General features: G+C 43.7%; 1 protein-coding gene across 1 annotated transcript in view; it reads right to left on the minus strand.

Moving 5' to 3' along the window:
* Window positions 1-15,507, minus strand: part of LOC129815592 (germ cell-specific gene 1-like protein) — a 55,343-nt gene extending 39,836 nt beyond the window's left edge. Inside the window, exons 1-2 of the mRNA XM_055869584.1 lie at window positions 14,966-15,507; window positions 13,721-13,768 (exon numbers count right to left, since the gene is read on the minus strand). Coding sequence (XP_055725559.1) covers window positions 13,721-13,768; window positions 14,966-15,272 — 355 coding nt within the window. The 5' untranslated portion in view covers window positions 15,273-15,507. The remainder of the gene's footprint in view (window positions 1-13,720; window positions 13,769-14,965) is intronic.
* Between the last annotated feature and the right edge of the window lie 3,460 nt (window positions 15,508-18,967).

Genomic DNA, 18,967 nt, shown 5'->3' on the forward strand with positions numbered 1-18,967 from the left:
ACTTTAGAGCACTTGTACTCCCCCGTTAGACTTGTAAGAGGTAGTTCAAGGACCCCTTTGCCATAGAGGCCGATGTTACTCAGGCATCGTGGGACACCCAGCCACACAACACAACGCATGCAATTGGCATGCTGACTGCAGAAATGTCCACCAGAGCTGTTGCCAGAGAATTGAATGTTAATTTCTCTACCATAAGCCGCCGCTAACGTTGTTTTAGAGAATTTGACAGTATATCCAACCGGCCTCACAACCACAGACCACATGTAACCACGCCAGCTCAAGACCTCCACATCCGGCTTTGTCACCTGTGGGATGGTCGGAGACCAGTCACCCGGACAGCTGATGAAACTGAGGAGTATCTCTGTCTGTAATAAAGCCCTTTTGTGGGGAAAAACTCATTTTGATTGGCTGGGCCTGGCTCCCAAGTGGGTGTGCCTGTCTCCCCAGTGGGTAGGCCTATGCCCACCCATGGCTCCGCCCCTGCCCAGTCATGTGAAATCCATAGATTAGGGTCTAATAAATATATTTAAAATTGAATTATTTCCTTTTATGAACTGTAACTCGTAAAATTGTTAAAATTATTGCATGTTTCTGTTGTTAATGTGAATGAATGCATGGGGGAATATTAGCTAGCTTAGCGACCCTGAGTTTGTACATTTTACTCACTAAAGTAGTTATTGTTATGAGTCTGAAACAAGGAAATGAATTTGAATGCTTTGAATATTAATCTTTATTTAACCCATTAAAGAAAAGTCAAACAGAACATTTTCCCCTGTCTCCTTATTGCTCCCAGTACTGCAAAGATGGTTACATTGTAATTACATAGCAATTAATACGTTTTCATTTTACATTAAATTACACTGTAAATACATGTATATAATTTGTAACAAGATTGTAATAACACGTGGTAAATATTGTGTACAATGTAACTAAAAGGGTTATACTCTACCTAATATTATCCTGTCTCCGCATTTCTCCTGGTTAACCATGTTTCTCCAAAAGTGTTGTTCCATTGTAACTACATAGTAATTAAAACATTATTTCACTGTACATTAAGTTGTTTACTCCGGAGTGTGTACATTATAAATACAAGTGTATCCATTTGAACAACATTGTCATTACATATCATTTGATTGAATATACCCTTTGGGCCAGGTTAGAACATGGAAATGACCAATCAGAAAACAATCTGCTTTGTTACAATTGTTGTTGCCAGCTCCTAGCCTATTAGGGCAAGATGGTATCAACCCTGGGTACGTGTAAGAAGGTCACAATTTGGCTGGTGTTATTAACATGGTCATTAACAGGTGACTTTCAAACGTGTAATTGCGAAACATTGGTGACATAGTGGAAACAAGAAAATGTGCAATAACCTTCAGCAAGTGGGATGTGTGATTACACAGTCCTTGTTGCAATCGTGTAATAAGTGATGTTGTTACTAGGGGTTTTACTAGAGTTATTACTGTGTAGTTACATAGTAATAGGGGGCAACTTAATGTAACGTGTTACCCCGTGGCATGACAATAATACCTACATGTTATTACTAACCAGTTACAGTGTAATTACATAGATTATAACACTGTTAGTTACTGTGCTATAAGACCTGTAGAAATAGTGCTGCCAAAAATAGTTAGAATTTAAAAGTTAAAAGTAGGCCTAGACCTAGATGAATAATTGAATCTGTTCATATCTCTTAGCGATAGAACAATACTTTTTACTTGTTCTGACCAAACTCTTAAATGGGATTTCAATGATTAATCAAAGGTGATCCTTTTTATTACACGGCAGGATTAAGGTGCATATTAAAAAGATGAAGGTAGTCTGTGATTTATTCAAGTGAATCTCACATACGTGCCTCTTTCGCAGTTTTGTACTATTTTTTTGTCGACCTGAGAGTATTCTTTTAGCTATTACTATAACTTACGTTTCCTAGCCAACATATCCCCCGTCACAAAAGCACAGAGAAAGGACTTATTGGATGAAATCAGAACTGAGATCAATTACATTAAAACCAACAAAACCCAGTTAGAAATTTGTCATAATAATGCCCCTTCTGGGTACAGAGACAGTGACATTGGACTCGAAATAGGCACAGAGAGGATGTGTGTGTGTGTGTGTGTGTGTGTGTGTGTGTGTGTGTGTGTGTGTGTGTGTGTGTGTGTGTGTGTGTGTGTGTGTGTGTGTGTGTGTGTGTGTGTGTGTGTGTTGAACAGTATTTTGTATTGAAGTGAATTAGGCACGGAAAGAATGTGCCGACACAGAGGAGATAAAACGACTGAAGGAGGGATGTCTGACTGATGAAGGACGGAGAGCGACACACTATCTAACCATCCTCTCATCCTCTTCGTCAGGATGAAGGAGGGATGTCTGACTGATGAAGGACGGAGAGCGACACACTATCTAACCATCCTTTCATCCTCTTCGTCAGGATGAAGGAGGGATGTCTGACTGATGAAGGACGGAGAGCGACACACTATCTAACCATCCTTTCATCCTCTTCGTCAGGATGAAGGAGGGATTTCTGACTGATGAAGGACGGAGTGCGACACACTATCTAACCATCCTTTCATCCTCTTCGTCAGGATGAAGGAGGGATGTCTGACTGATGAAGGACGGAGAGCGACACACTATCTAACCATCCTTTCATCCTCTTCGTCAGGATGAAGGAGGGATTTCTGACTGATGAAGGACGGAGAGCGACACACTATCTAACCATCTTTTCATCCTCTTCGTCAGGATGAAGGAGGGATGTCTGACTGATGAAGGGAGGAGAGCGACACACTATCTAACCATCCTTTCATCCTCTTCGTCAGGATGAAGGAGGGATGTCTGACTGATGAAGGACGGAGAGCGACACACTATCTATCCATCCTCTCATCCTCTTCGTCAGGATGAAGGAGGGATGTCTGACTGATGAAGGGCGGAGTGCGACACACTATCTATCCATCCTCTCATCCTCTTCGTCAGGATGAAGGAGGGATGTCTGACTGATGAAGGGCGGAGTGCAACACACTATCTAACCATCCTTTCATCCTCTTCGTCAGGATGAAGGAGGGATGTCTGACTGATGAAGGGCGGAGTGCGACACACTATCTATCCATCCTCTCATCCTCTTCGTCAGGAAGCATGTTGCATGTTGCTTTCAGAGGCAGTTTGGAACTCGTTAGTGAGTGTTACAACCGAGGATAGACGATTTTTATGCGCCACGTGCTTCAGCAATCGGCGGTCCTGCTCTGTGAGCTTGTGTGGCCCACCACTTCGTGGCTGAGCCGTTGTTGCTCCTAGATGTTTCCACTTCACAATAACAGCACTTAGTTGAAAGAGGCAGCCCTAGCAGGGCAGAAATTTGACGAACTGACTTGATGGAAAGGTGGCACCCTGTGACAGTGTCACGTTGAACGTCACTGAGCTCTTCAGTAAGGCCATTCTACTGCCAATGTTTGTCTATGGAGAATGCATGGCTGTGTGCTTGATTTTATATTCCCGGTGTCGCTGAAATAGCTAAATCCACTAATTTGAAGGCGTGTCCACATACTTTTGGCCATGTAGTGTATCTCAGTCACAGCAAGTAAAATGTTTTTGTAACCGTTACTAGGAACATTGCTGAAGTTAACAATAGATAGGTCTTCAACATACCCTATATTTGTACATGGCTTACTATTCAACATAAACAGTTTAGGAGTTATTAATACTCTTACCTGTCCCCTATATGTTTTTACATTATTATAGGGGCATTATCACATATCACTTGAATTGGTACAGCATTCTCACTAACGGGTGCAACAAATATAGCCACTTACATGGCAAGCCTCCAAAGATGCTAATGAGCCAGCGATTCTGTCCCCCTCCCCAAACATTTTACCGCAATGCACTATAAATTACAGAATGCTGCAGTAAATAATATACAGCCAAACAGCAATATAGTACTTTGATAAATAGTATTTTAATAAAACTGCAGCAATTGCTAACAGTTAAGTAATTCTATATTACAGTACACCAATTAATAATTTTGTATTTTATATCACTACCAAATATTGTAGAGGGCTTAAAGGGTAAATATTCAACCATTAAACAGTTTAAAGGTCCTCAGCAGTCATTCTGAAAAGTACTTTTTCTCTCATGGCTAACTACCAGGAAGTTTGAAAAGACAGGCTGAGTGGGCGGGGAGCTTATATTCATGAGCTCAATTTGACTGACAGTTCAGTATATATTTACATATTAGTCCTATGTCAAGCAACTCGGATACAGTGAGCAGTGTTGCAGTAAAATCCTCTCAAGCTAATTTGGTGATAAACAAAGCAACTCAGACAACATTAACATTGCATCAATGAGATTAAATATATACATACAGTGCATTCGGGAAGGATTCAGACCCCTTGACTTTTTCTACATTTTGTTACGTTACAGCCTTATTCTAAAATGGATTAAATAAATAAAACAATCCTCAGCAATCTACACACAATACCCCATAATGACAAAGCAAAAACAGGTTTTTAGACTTATTACAAATTGAAAACAGAAATACCTTATTTACATTAGTGTTCAGACCCTTTGCTATGAGACTCAAAATTGAGCTCAGGTGCATCCTGTTTCCATTGATCATCCTTGAGACGTTTCTACAACTTGATTGGAGTCCACCTGTGGGAAATTCAATTGATTGGACATGCTTTGGAAAGGTACACACCTGCCTATATAAGGTCTCACAGTTGACAGTGCATGTCAGAGCAAAAACCAAGCCATGAGGTTGAAGGAATTGTTCGTAGAGTGCCGAGACATGATTGCGTTGAGGCACAGATCTGGGGAAGGGTACCAAAACATTTCTACAGCATTGAAGGTCCCGAAGAACACAGTGGCCTCCATAAACGGAAAAAGTTTGGAACCACCAAGACTCTTCCTAGACCTGGCCAAACTGAGCAATCAGGGGAGAAGGGCTTGGTCAGGGAGGTGACTAAGAAACCGATTGTCACCCTGACAGAGCTCTAGAGTTTATGGAGATGGAAGAAACTTCCAGAAGGACAACTGTCTCTGCAGGACTCCACCAATCAGGCCTTTATGGTAGAGGGGCCAGACGGAAGCCACTCCTCAGTAAAAGGCACATGACAGCCCGCTTGGCAGTGGTATTACTTAGGTAAAAATACTTTAAAGTACTACTTTACTTAAGTTGTTTTTTGGGGTACCTGCACTCTACTCTACTTTACTATTTATATTTTTGGCTACTTTTACTTCACTACATTCCTAAAGAAAATGTACTTTTTACTCCATACATTGTCCCTGACACCCAAAATAACTTGTTACATTTTGACGGGAAAATGGTCCAATTCACACACTTATCAAGAGAACATCTCTGGTCATCCCTACTGCCTCTGATATGGCAGACTCATTAATCACAAATGCTTTGTTTGTAAATGGTGTTGAAGTGTGCCCCTGGCTGTCTGTAAATGATGTCTGAGTGTTGGAGCGTGCCCCTGGCTGTCCGTCAATAAAAAATAAAATAAAATTGTGCCGTACGACTTGCTTAATATAAGGAATTTAAAATGATTTTTACTTTTACTTTTGATATTTCAGTACACTTGAGCAATTACATTTAATTTCGCTGCTTAAGTATTTAAAACTAAATACTTTTACTTGAGTAGTATTTTACAGGGTGACTTTCACATTTACTTGAGTCATTTTCTATTATTAAAATATCTTTACTTTTACTCAAGTATGACTTGAGTACTCTTTCCAGCACTGCCGCTAGAATTTGCCAAAAGGCACCTAATTTATGAGAAACAAGATTCTTTGGTCTGATGAAACCCAGATTGAACTCTTGAATGCCAAGTGTCACGTCTGGAGGAAACATGGCACCATCCCTACGGTGAAGCATGGTGGTGGCAGAATCATGCTGTGGGGATGTTTTTCTGCTGCACAGACTGGGAGACTAGTCAGGATCGAGGCAAAAATGAGCGGAGAAAAGTACAGAGAGATCCTTGATGAAAATCTGCTCCAGAGAGCTCAGGACCTCACACTGGGGCAAAGGTTCACCTTCCAACAGAACAATGACCCTAAGCACACAGCCAAGACAAAGCAGGAGTGGCTTTGGGACAAGTCTCTGAATGTCCTTGATTGGCCTAGCCAGAGCCCGGACTTAAACTTGATCGAACATCTCTAGAGAGACCTGAAAATAGCTGTGCAGCAATGCTCCCCATCCAACCTGACAGAGCTTGAGAGGATCTGCAGAGAAGAATGGTAGAAACTCCCCAAATACAGGTTGCCAAGCTTGTAGCGTCATACCCAAGAAGACTCGAGGCTGTAATCACTGCCAAAGGTGCTTCAACAAAGTAATGAGTAAAGGGTCTGAATACTTATGTAAATGTAATATTTAATTTACATTTTTTATAAATTAGCAAACATTTCTAGAAATCTGTTTTTGCTTTGTCATTATGGGGTATCGTGTGTAGATTGAAGAGGGGAAAAAACAATTTAATCCATTTTAGAATAAGGCAGTAATGTAACAAAATGTGGAAAAAGTCAAGGGGTCTGAATACTTTCCAAAAGCACTGTGTGTATGCATGTATATATATATATATATATACACTGCTCAGAAAAATAAAGGGAACACTTAAACAACACAGTGTAACTCCAAGTCAATCACACTTCTGTGAAATCAAACTGTCCAATTAGGAAGCAACACTGATTGACAATACATTTCACATGCTGTTGTGCAAATGGAATAGACAAAAGGTGGAAATTATAGGCAATTAGCAAGGCACCCCCAAAAAAGGAGTGATTCTGCAGGTGGTGACCACAGACAACTTCTCAGTTCCTATGCTTCCTGGCTGATGTTTTGGTCACTTTTGAATGCTGGCGGTGCTCTCACTCTAGTGGTAGCATGAGACGGAGTCTACAACCCACACAAGTGGCTCAGGTAGTGCAGTTCATCCAGGATGGCACATCAATGCGAGCTGTGGCAAAAAGGTTTGCTGTGTCTGTCAGCGTAGTGTCCAGAGCATGGAGGCGCTACCAGGAGACAGGCCAGTACATCAGGAGATGTGGAGGAGGCCGTAGGAGGGCAACGACCCAGCAGCAGGAACCGCTACTTCCGCCTTTGTGCCGGGAGGTGCACTGCCAGAGCCCTGCAAAATGACCTCCAGCAGGCCACAAACTCAATTCTTGCTTGTACAATATGCATATTATTATTACTATTGGATTGAAAACACTCTCTAGTTTCTAAAACCGTTTGAATTATATCTGTGATTAAAACAGAACTCATTTGGCACAAACTTCCTGACCAGGAAGTGGAAAGTCTGAAACTATGCTCTGTTCTAGGTCCTGCCTATAAATGGGCATGATACGTATTAGTATACATGCGCGTCATACACCTTCCCCTAGATGTCAAGTGGCAGTGAGAGAAGAAATGGGGTGTATCTATTTTTGGTCTGAGTTGGAATAAATCCTCTTGGAATGACGTGTCACCCATTTCCTGTTTTCAGGAAGGCGCAAGAAGGAACCGGGGATTGCCTTTTGAAAAGCTGTCGTTATAGGCGACTACGATCTCCGGCTTTGATTTTATTTGATACATGTGACAATATCATCGTAAAGTATGTTTTTTCAATATAGTTTTATTAGATTTTTTTAATTTATTCGGGACGTTAGGCGTGTTGCGTTGTGTGCCTTTGTTCAGGAAGGAGAGCTTCGCGCCACTTGGCTAGCGCGCTTGCTAATTCAAGAGGGAAAAAGGACGTTCTAAATCCAAACAACGATTGTTCTTGACAAAGGACCTCTTGTACAACATTCTGATGGAAGCTCATCAATAGTAGGACCCATTTTATGATGCTATTTCATATATCTGTCGAACTGTGTACTATTAGTTTTGCGCCCAGGTTTTGGGCACTCGGTCGCCATAACGTAAGCCTTATGGCGTAATTAAGTTATTTTTAGAATTCTAACACGGCGATTGCATTAAGAACTAGTGTATCTATCATTTCCTATACAACATGTATTTTTTAGTTATGTTTATGAATAGCTATTTGGTCAGAATATGTGTGTCAGAAAAAGTGTCAGAAAAATATCCAGGCGTTGTGGGAAAAAGTAGCTACGTTAGCACAATGTATAACCACTGATTTCAGCTCTAAATATGCACATTTTCGAACAAAACTTAAGTGTATGTATAACCTGATGTTATAGGACTGTCATCTGATGAAGCATATCAAGGTTGGTCAAAAATTATATATCTTTTGCTGGTTTGTTACGATCGCTAACTTTTGCTGCTGGGAAATGGCTTGTGTTTCTGGCTATTGTGGTAAGCTAATATAACGCTATATTGTGTTTTCGCTGTAAAACACTTAAGAAATCGGAAATATTGGCTGGAATCACAAGATGCCTGTCTTTCATTTGATGTACACCATGTATTTTTCAGAAATGTTTTATGATGAGTATTTAGGTATTTGACGTTGGTGTCTGTAATTATTATGGCTGCTTTCGGTGTGTAACGATCGTCCTCCTCCTCTTCGGACGAAGAGGAGGAGTAGGGATTGGACCAAAGCGCAGCATGAAAGTTTGACATAACGAATTTATTAAAGAAAAGACGAAACACGATAAACACTTGAAAGGATTACCAAAATAACAAAACGACGTAGACAGACCTGAACATGGAACTTACATAAATACACGAAGAACTCACGAACAGGAACAGACTACATACACGAACGACAAAACGAAACAGTCCCGTGTGGTGCACATACACAGACACAGGAGACAACCACCCACAAACAAACAATGTGAACAACCTACCTTTATATGGTTCCCAATCAGAGGAAAACGTCAAACACCTGTCCCTGATTGAGAACCATATAAGGCTAATTACAAACGACTTAAACATAGAAACACAAAACATAGAATGCCCACCCCAACTCACGTCCTGACCAACTAAACACATACAAAAATAACAGAAAACAGGTCAGGAACGTGACAGAACCCCCCCCTCAAGGTGCGAACTCCGGACGCACCACCAAAAGTCTGGGGGAGGGTCTGGGTGGGCATCTGTCCACGGTGGCGGCTCAGGCTCTGGGCGTGGTCCCCATCCCACCATAATAAATCCCCGCTTTTTTAGCCTCCTCCCAATGACCACCCTCCAAATTAACCCCACTGGATTAAGGGGCAGCACCGGACTGAGGGGCAGCACCGGACTGAGGGGCAGCACCGGACTGAGGGGCAGCACCGGACTGAGGGGCAGCACCGGACTGAGGGGCAGCACCGGACTGACTGGCGGATCCTGGCTGGCTGGCTCTGGCGGATCCTGGCTGGCTGGCTCTGGCGGATCCTGGCTGGCTGGCTCTGGCGGATCCTGGCTGGCTGGCTCTGGCTGACCCTGGATGACGGCTCTGGCTGGTCATGGCTCGCTGACGGCTCTGGCTGGTCATGGCTCGCTGACGGCTCTGGCTGGTCATGGCTCGCTGACGGCTCTGGCTGGTCATGGCTCGCTGACGGCTCTGGCTGGTCATGGCTGGATGACGGCTCTGGCTGGTCATGGCTGGATGACGGCTCTGGCTGGTCATGGCTGGATGACGGCTCTGGCTGGTCATGGCTGGATGACGGCTCTGGCTGGTCATGGCTGGATGACGGCTCTGGCTGGTCATGGCTCGCTGACGGCTCTGGCTGGTCATGGCTCGCTGACGGCTCTGGCTGGTCATGGCTCGCTGACGGCTCTGGCTGGTCATGGCTCGCTGACGGCTCTGGCTGGTCATGGCTCGCTGACGGCTCTGGCTGGTCATGGCTCGCTGACGGCTCTGGCTGATCCTGTCTGGCGGAAGGCTCTGGCTGATCCTGTCTGGCGGAAGGCTCTGGATGATCCTGTCTGGCGGAAGGCTCTGGCTGCTCCTGTCTGGCGGAAGGCTCTGGCTGCTCCTGTCTGGCGGAAGGCTCTGGCTGCTCCTGTCTGGCGGAAGGCTCTGGCGGCTCCTGTCTGGCGGAAGGCTCTAGCGGCTCCTGTCTGGCGGACGGCTCTGAAGGCTCATGGCAGACGGCGGCTTTACAGGCTCAGTACAGACGGGCGGCTTTGAAGGCTCAGTACAGACGGGCGGCTTTGAAGGCTCAGTACAGACGGGCGGCTTTGAAGGCTCAGTACAGACGGGCAGTTCATGCGGCGCTTGGCAGACGGACAGTTCAGACGGCGTTGGGCAGACGGGCAGTTCAGGCGCTTTTGGGCAGACGGGCAGTTGAGACGGCGTTGGGCAGACAGGCAGTTCAGGCGCCGTTGGGCAGACGGGCAGTTCAGGCTCCGTTGGGCAGACGGGCAGTTCAGGCTCCGTTGGGCAGATGGTCAGTTCAGGCTCCGTTGGGCAGACAGGTAGTTCAGGCGCCGTTGGGCAGACGGGCAGTTCAGGCGCCGTTGGGCAGACGGCAGACTCTGGCCGGCTGAGACGCACTGTAGACCTGATGCGTGGTGCCGGAACTGGAGGTACCGGGCTAAAGACACGCACCTTCAGGCTAGTGCGGGGAGCAGCAACAGGGCACACTGGACTCTCAAAGCGTACTATAGGCCTGGTGCGTGGTACCGGCACTGGTGGTACCGGGCTGAGGGCACGCACATAAGGGCGAGTACGGGAAAAGGATCAGTGCGTACAGGGCTCTCGAGACGCACATGAGGCTTGGTGCGTGGTGCCGGAACTGGTGGTACCGGACTGGAGACACGCACCTCAAGGCTAGTGCGGGGAGCGGGAACAGGACACACTGAGTTCTCAAGGCGCACTATAGAACTGGTGCGTGGTACCGGGACTGGTGGTCCCGGGCTAAGGGCACGCACCTCAGAACGAGTGCGGGGAGAAAGATCAGTGCGTACAGGGCTCTGGATACGCACATGAGGCTTGGTGCGTGGTGCCGGAACTGGAGGCACTGGGCTGGATACACACACCACAGGGAGAGTGCGTGGAGGAGGAACAGGGCTCTGGAGAGGCACAGGAGGCTTAGTGCGTGGTGTCAGCACTGGTGGTACTGGGCTGGGGACACGCACCACAGGGCTAGTGCGAGGAGCAGTAACAGGACGCACAGGACTCTGGAGACGCACAGGAGGCTTTGTGCGTGCTGTAGGCACTGTCTTAACCAGACGGCTAGCACGCACCTCAGGACGAGTATGGAGAGCTGTTCCCGGTGACATTCACTCACCAATACGTTCATTCGGACGGATGCCGTGCCTCATGCACCAAAACCAATACATCCCTCATAACTCTCTCCTCCAATTTCTCCATTAACTCTTTTACTGTCTCTGCGTCACTCATCTCCAAATCCGCCCTCACCGGCCCCCGACTGACCCAACTAAACTACCGAGAGCCCCCCCCCCCCCCCCCCCCCCCCCCCTTCTCATATCGCCGCCTCTCTGCTTTCGCTGACTCCAGCTCAGCTTTGGGGCGGCGATATTCTCCTGGTTGAGCCCAGGGTCCCTTTCCGTCCAATATTTCCTCCCAAGTCCACGAGTCCTGGTTCTTTGGCCGCTGCTGCTGGTTCCTCTCATGCTGCTTGATCCATGGTTGGAGGGAGTTTCGGTAACGATCGTCCTCCTCCTCTTCGTCTGAAGAGGAGGAGTAGGGATTGGACCAAAGCGCAGCATGAAAGTTTGACATAACGAATTTATTAAATAAAAGACGAAACACGATAAACACTTGAAAGGATTACCAAAATAACAAAACGACTAAGACAAACCTGAACATGGAACTTACATAAATACACGAAGAACTCACGAACAGGAACAGACTACATACACGAACGACAAAACGAAACAGTCCCGTGTGGTGCACATACACAGACACAGGAGACAACCACCCACGAACAAACAATGTGAACAACCTACCTTTATTTGGTTCCCAATCAGAGGAAAACGTCAAACACCTGTCCCTAATTGAGAACCATATAAGGCTAATTACAAACGACCTAAACATAGAAACACAAAACATAGAATGCCCACCCCAACTCACGTCCTGACCAACTAAACACATACAAAAATAACAGAAAACAGGTCAGGAACGTGACACGGTGCAATTTCTGATTGTAGCTGCAATGTAAACTATGATTTATACCTGAAATATGCACATTTTTCGAACAAAACATAGATTTATTGAATAACATGTTATAAGACTGTCATCTGATGAAGTTGTTTGTTGGTTAGTTTGGTTGGTTCTTGGTTAGTTAGGTTGACTTTGTGCATGCTACCTGTGCTGTGAAAAATGTCTGTCCTTTTTTGTATTTGGTGGTGAGCTAACATAAATATACGTGCTGTTTTCGCTATAAAACATTTTAAAAATCGGACATGTTGGCTGGATTCACAAGATGTGTACCTTTCATTTGCTGTATTGGACTTGTTAATGTGTGAAAGATATATTTTGAATATCGCGCTCTGCCTTTTCAGTGGAATGTGGGAGGAGTTCCGCTGGCGGAAGAGCAGTTTAATAATGAATCCAAGTGTTTGACATGGTGGAGGAAGACCAGTAACTTTATGATCAAACTTTATTAATATAGAAGCAACAGTCATTTTACATACTTTTATCAAGTTTACTTCAAATATCATGCAATTTCATGAAAAACATGATTTGGGCTGTTGATGACCTGTAAGAAACTCTTCTAAACTGACAGTGACTACAAGGAAAAACAGATCAAAAGCGCATGGCTAAACGCTCAACCATTATTTAAGGTTTGAGACTTGCTGCAATTCTGATCTAATTCTGATATGCAGTTTATTGTTAATTAAGGCACCACTACCACATATCACTTACATTGGTATAGCTCTCGTACTAACAGGGCAAAAAGTATAGCCTCTTACAAAGAACACATCAACATGTGTTAATGAGCCACAACGAAACCATGCAGCAACAAAAGGCTTTTTTCCACTCCAAATGTACAGTATGGTACTGTACCCTGTGGGTGGAACTGAATTACAGTAAATTACTGGCAGCACAGTAGACAGTAAATTACTCTAGATTTACAGAAGAAGGTTTTTAGACTACAAAAAATACAGTACGATAGTGTAATATGTGGGGTGTTACTGAATTACAGTAAATTACTGTAGATTTACAAGATAAATTCAAAAATAAATAGGAAATTGTAGTTTATTCAGTGGGGTACAGCATTTTCACTAACGGTTGCAACAAATAAAGCCACTTACAAGGCTCGCCTCAAAATATGTTAATGAGACAGAGATTATTTCGCCGCCCACAACGTTTTCCTACAATGCACCATAATTCGCAGTATGCTGCTGTAAAAACAGCAAAACAGATCATACAGTAATTTACTGTAAAATTGTATCATAAAAGTACAGCAATTGTTGTAATTTTACAGCAGTTTAGAGGAATGGTAATTGAGCCCCCAAAATGCATTGGCCTTTAGAGTACTGTACTTTTTATATAGAGTTACTGTAAAAGTGTTGCTGTAAATGTACAACAATTTGTTACAGTGCAGTAGCTCCCCAGGAAAACGCAGCATTTCTAGTCCTCTTCAATTCTGCTACTGTAGGTTTGCACTTTTTAATTGACACTTCCAAATAAATCTAAGGATAACTTCAATCTCAGTTGAGCCCAGCATGAGACCAGACTCCAGGATTATTACGTGACTGGGTTCAATTTGCACCCTTCGAGCTGCACTTGCAATTCCTAATATGAGAGATGACTGGAATCTTGAAATAACAAAACAACACGCATAGCCATTCACAGATGAATAGAAAAAGTGTAATAACATGTTATTATGCCAAACCTACCTCTTTCGTGTGATGGCGCAACATAAATGAAACTTCTGCAGTTTTCACCTGAAATAGAATATGCCACACAATCAAACACAATACAATCAAACACTGAATCATCAGATTTCTAAGGCGCATGTCTGGCTAAAGGGGTGGCTAACCCAATGCTGTCTTTAGCTCCATCCCTGTTGAAACACCTGATTCTACTACTCAGCTTCTCATCAAATCAAATCGAATGTTATTTGTCACATGCGGCGAATACAACAGGTGTACCGTGAAATGCGTACCTACAAGCCCTTAACCAACAAGGCCGTTTATGAGAGTTAAGAATTTTTTTATTAAATCAACTAAAGTAAAAAGTAAAAAATAAAAAGTAACACAATAAAATGACATAACAATAACGAGGCTATTTACAGGGGGTACCGTTACCGAGTCAATGTGCGGGGTACAGGTTGGTTGAGGTAGTTTGTACATATAGGTTGGAATAACAAACAGCGGGTAGCAGCAGTGTAAACACAAAAGGATGGTCAATGTCATTAGTCCGGGTGGCTATTTGATTAATTGTTCAGCAGTCTTATAGCTTGGGGGGTAGAAGCTGTTAATGTGCCTTTTGGACCTAGACTCGGCGCTCTGGTACTGCTTGCCATGTGGTAGCAGAGAGAACAGTCTATTTACAGGACCTTGACCTAGAATGTTGATATCATGGATGGTCAGTCCTTGGATCCATAGCTCTGTCTATGATTTTGAGAGCGGATACATTTCTCCAGCGCCATTCCTCCGTTTTTTAACAAAATAGTGGCGGGGTTTTAGCTTTGTTATAGTTTGAACTGTAGTTTTTCACTTTAAAATAAACAGCTAAATTAAATATGCTTTTTCTAGTTTCTCGTATGTAAAAAAAAAAAAACGTTGTTAGATTTTTTTGTATGTAAAATGCGCCTATCTGATTGTGAAAATCTAAGAGAAATAACAACCACAGTCACATTTTTAAGAATTTTGCGTAAGTGCGTAATTAAATACAGATCATCGTTTTAATGTGTGTGTGTGTGTGTGTGTGAATGTGCTGGCAGCTCACAGAAAATCATTGGACATTTCACTCAAAAGACAAGAACAATTACACAGGTCTAGACTAAAAATTAGCATAGTCTATAATTCTGAGAGCCCAATTATAACTTTCCATTAAAATGACAGGCTAGTTCCATGCGTACAGCTGCGTCACATCGCAGTGCGCGAAAAAGTTTTGTTCCCGGAGTTTATCTCTCTTACCTGTCATATCGACGTTCTCCTCGCACGAAAACCAGATCCCGGTGTGAAACTTCCTCATGAGGTACTTGTCCTCGCCGGTCTCCCAGATGTACTGGACCAGTCTGCTATCGTTAATGTTCGAGCTATTGAACCTGATACAAAACGACTGTCTGGTGGTGGTGACCGGTCCCGTACAGAAAGGTTTCGCCACTTTCCGTGTCCCCTCGCACCAGTAGCTTGTAGTCAACGCGACCACGGCTAGAATCAGCGCGAGGAAGTTCAACGTAATAGCCAGAGATACTCGCCGCCGCCGGTCTATCCCCCCCATAACAGCAACCGGGAAAGGGGGACGCGCTAATCCCAAGGTTTAACACAGTATATGGCGATTTTTCCTTAGAAAGTCCTACTGTAGGGGCTTTCCGTTACTATACTGCGGGTAATTACAGTTGCGCGAGACTCCTGCTTGTCGAGCTAATCCCCAGATATGCTATTTTGAGCCTGATACCCTGAGACTTTGTAGCTAACACTCCTCCTCATCATCATATTCCCCCTCCCTCCTCTCTAATTCCCTCATTCCCTCTCCCTTTTATTTTGTATCCCACCCTCTCCTCCATCATATCAATTATGGTGTGTGTGTGTGTGTGTGTATTTTTATGTTGTGGAATTGGTTGAGTTCCTTGGCATCAAAGTCAGCAGACCTTCTCCCTAACCCTCCTCCCTCTGTCATGACCTCTCCACACATGACACACACCGACACACACACGAGGACATTCTATGAGTGTACTGATGTGTCATCACCCATGGCAACACACACTAGTTTCCACACACTCACACTGGCTCGCATCAAAACAAGGTTCATTACAGCAGTAATGACAGTAATGTATGAAACCAGTTTCATTACAGCATTAATGACAGTGATGTATGAAACCAGATTCATTACAGCATTTAATGACAGTGATGTATGAAACCAGATTCATTACAGCATTAATGACAGTAATGTATGAAACCAGATTCATTACAGCATTAATGACAGTAATGTATGAAACCAGATTCATTACAGCATTAATGACAGCAAAAAAAAAAAAAAATGACAGCAATGTATGAAACCAGATTCATTACAGCATTAATGACAGCAATGAATGAAACCAGATTCATTACAGCATTAATGACAGTAATGTATGAAACCAGATTCATTACAGCATTAATGACAGTAATGTATGAAACCAGATTCATTACAGCATTAATGACAGCAATGTATGAAACCAGATTCATTACAGCATTAATGACAGTAATGTATGAAACCAGATTCATTACAGCATTAATGACAGTAATGTATGAAACCAGATTCATTACAGCATTAATGACAGTAATGTATGAAACCAGATTCATTACAGCATTAATGACAGTAATGTATGAAACCAGATTCATTACAGCATTAATGACAGTAATGTATGAAATCAGATTCATTACAGCATTAATGACAGCAAAAAAAAAAAAAAATGACAGCAATGTATGAAACCAGATTCATTACAGCATTAATGACAGCAATGTATGAAACCAGATTCATTACAGCATTAATGACAGTAATGTATGAAACCAGATTCATTACAGCATTAATGACAGCAAAAAAAAAAAAAAATGACAGCAATGTATGAAACCAGATTCATTACAGCATTAATGACAGCAATGTATGAAACCAGATTCATTACAGCATTAATGACAGTAATGTATGAAACCAGATTCATTACAGCATTAATGACAGTAATGTATGAAACCAGATTCATTACAGCATTAATGACAGTAATGTATGAAACCAGATTCATTACAGCATTAATGACAGTAATGTATGAAACCAGATTCATTACAGCATTAATGACAGTAATGTATGAAACCAGATGGGGGAAACCAATCCAGGAAAGAAATCCATACTACAACCTGTGTTGTGATAACTGTGTTGTTTGCTCTATAACCTGTTAGTTCATCCGCCTTGACACCGTAATATATAGGCCTAAGGCCGAGACAATAAGAAGACACAGGGTAGAATGAATTCAACCACACCTTTGTTTCATTACAAAACCGGAGAGCAGGGTTGAAAGTCAGGTGGTACGGTTCAGTATGGTACCGCATCCCGGCAAAATAAGTAGTGGGGGTTACACAGTACAGGTAAAACGTGAGTTTATCACAGTTAATACAACATGCCCAAAACACTATAGGCTATTATACTATTATTTAACCCTACTGCATGTCAGCCGCATGAACATGTTTCTAAGTGACTGGAAAATGGGTGGTATTTGCTCCATATTGCATTGTGGTTTGAGTGGCCGAAACGCTTGCGGACAAGGCGAGATGAGTGGCCGAGACGCTTGCGGACAAGGCGAGATGAGTGGCCGAGAAGCTTGCGGACAAGGCGAGATGAGTGGCCGAGACGCTTGCGGACAAGGCGAGGTGAGTGGCCGAGACGCTTGCGGACAAGGCGAGGTGAGTGGCCGAGACGCTTGCGGACAAGGCGAGGTGAGTGGCCGAGACGCTTGCGGACAAGGCGAGGTGAGTGGCCGAGACGCTTGCGGACAAGGCGAGGTGAGTGGCCGAGACGCTTGCGGACAAGGCGAGGTGAGTGGCCGAGACGCTTGCGGACAAGGCGAGGTGAGTGGCCGAGACGCTTGCGGACAAGGCGAGGTGAGTGGCCGAGACGCTTGCGGTCAAGGCGATGTGAGTGGCGGAGACGCTTGCGGACAAGGCGAGGTGAGTGGCCGAGACGCTTGCGGACAAGGCGAGATGAGTGGCCGAGACGCTTGCGGACAACAGTGGATGCATCAATTCAGACTACAAGTGTAGGTCTAATGACAATCTCAGAATGTTTACTACAATAAACGGAGGTGTTTAGTAACAGATGTCTCTTTCCGTTTATCAAATTGCGGGTGCACCGTGCACTGTTGGTGTTTGGATGCTGAAATTATTTTGTGAGGGAACGAATGTGCACAGGTAGCCTACAGCAGCGCCATTGTGTGACAATCAGATGAAAACATCATGACTGGTTGTGTTTATGCCACATTAAAATGCATAGACGGTTGTCCATAAAGATGGGGAAAGCTTTCCCTAAAGTAAATTGCCAAAACAATTGTATAGCCTAATTAGCTTACTCCTGTCTATACATAAATAAAATCATTCAATACGGGCTACTACAACAGAAAGCACGATTTGGCCACAGGGGATCATTAGCTTCTAAAAAATCTATATCTGTGGATTGTTTTAAATCGCATAGCCTACAGTCGGGAGGGCCCGCAATCTGGGCAGCGTGCGCTGCAAATATCAAATAGATGATTGTTGAGTTGCGACTGTCAGTGAAAAGCCCGCAAGTCGCAAAAAGCAGAGACCCATCCAGGCATATCGCAATATTTAAAACTACAATTGCGGAAAAACTGTTGACAATGAAAAGACTCCAATCTGTCTTTTAGTTATAAAAATTCTTAACTTGAGCGAACACTATCCTGTCTTATTGACACCAGCGGAGAACATCGGCCATATCCCCTAATCGCAATTTTCTTTGCGATTTGCGGTAACTCCCTGTGGTTCTAAATCAATAGTTGTTTAGTAGTCTGAAAATGTCATACACATTACCTTGCTTGACCATGCTGTAGGTCATGTAACTGTTTGTTATACGCAATATGTTTTATGGACTTCACAGGGCAGATGTTGCTCTCCAGGGTGAAAGTAGAATTCATTTCTTACCGGTATGGGACACCCAAGTCCACGCACACATTTTTTTTTATGCTACACACATGACAGCCTACTCTGCTGACACAATGACAAACAGATCAATAAAAACGATGTTGTATGTTCCATATAATCGGCCTACGAAAAGGGGAGACACAAATACAACATGACGTCCATCTAACCCGGAGAAGGAGATTATTGTTCAAAAGCAAACAAGTGACACCGACACAACGATAAAGACAGTGAATAGCAAACAAACAGTTGCATGACCTACAGCATGGTCAAGCAAGGTAATGTGTCTGACATTTT

Source organism: Salvelinus fontinalis, chromosome 1 (genome assembly GCF_029448725.1).
Source record: "Salvelinus fontinalis isolate EN_2023a chromosome 1, ASM2944872v1, whole genome shotgun sequence".
NCBI lineage: Eukaryota > Metazoa > Chordata > Actinopteri > Salmoniformes > Salmonidae > Salvelinus > Salvelinus fontinalis.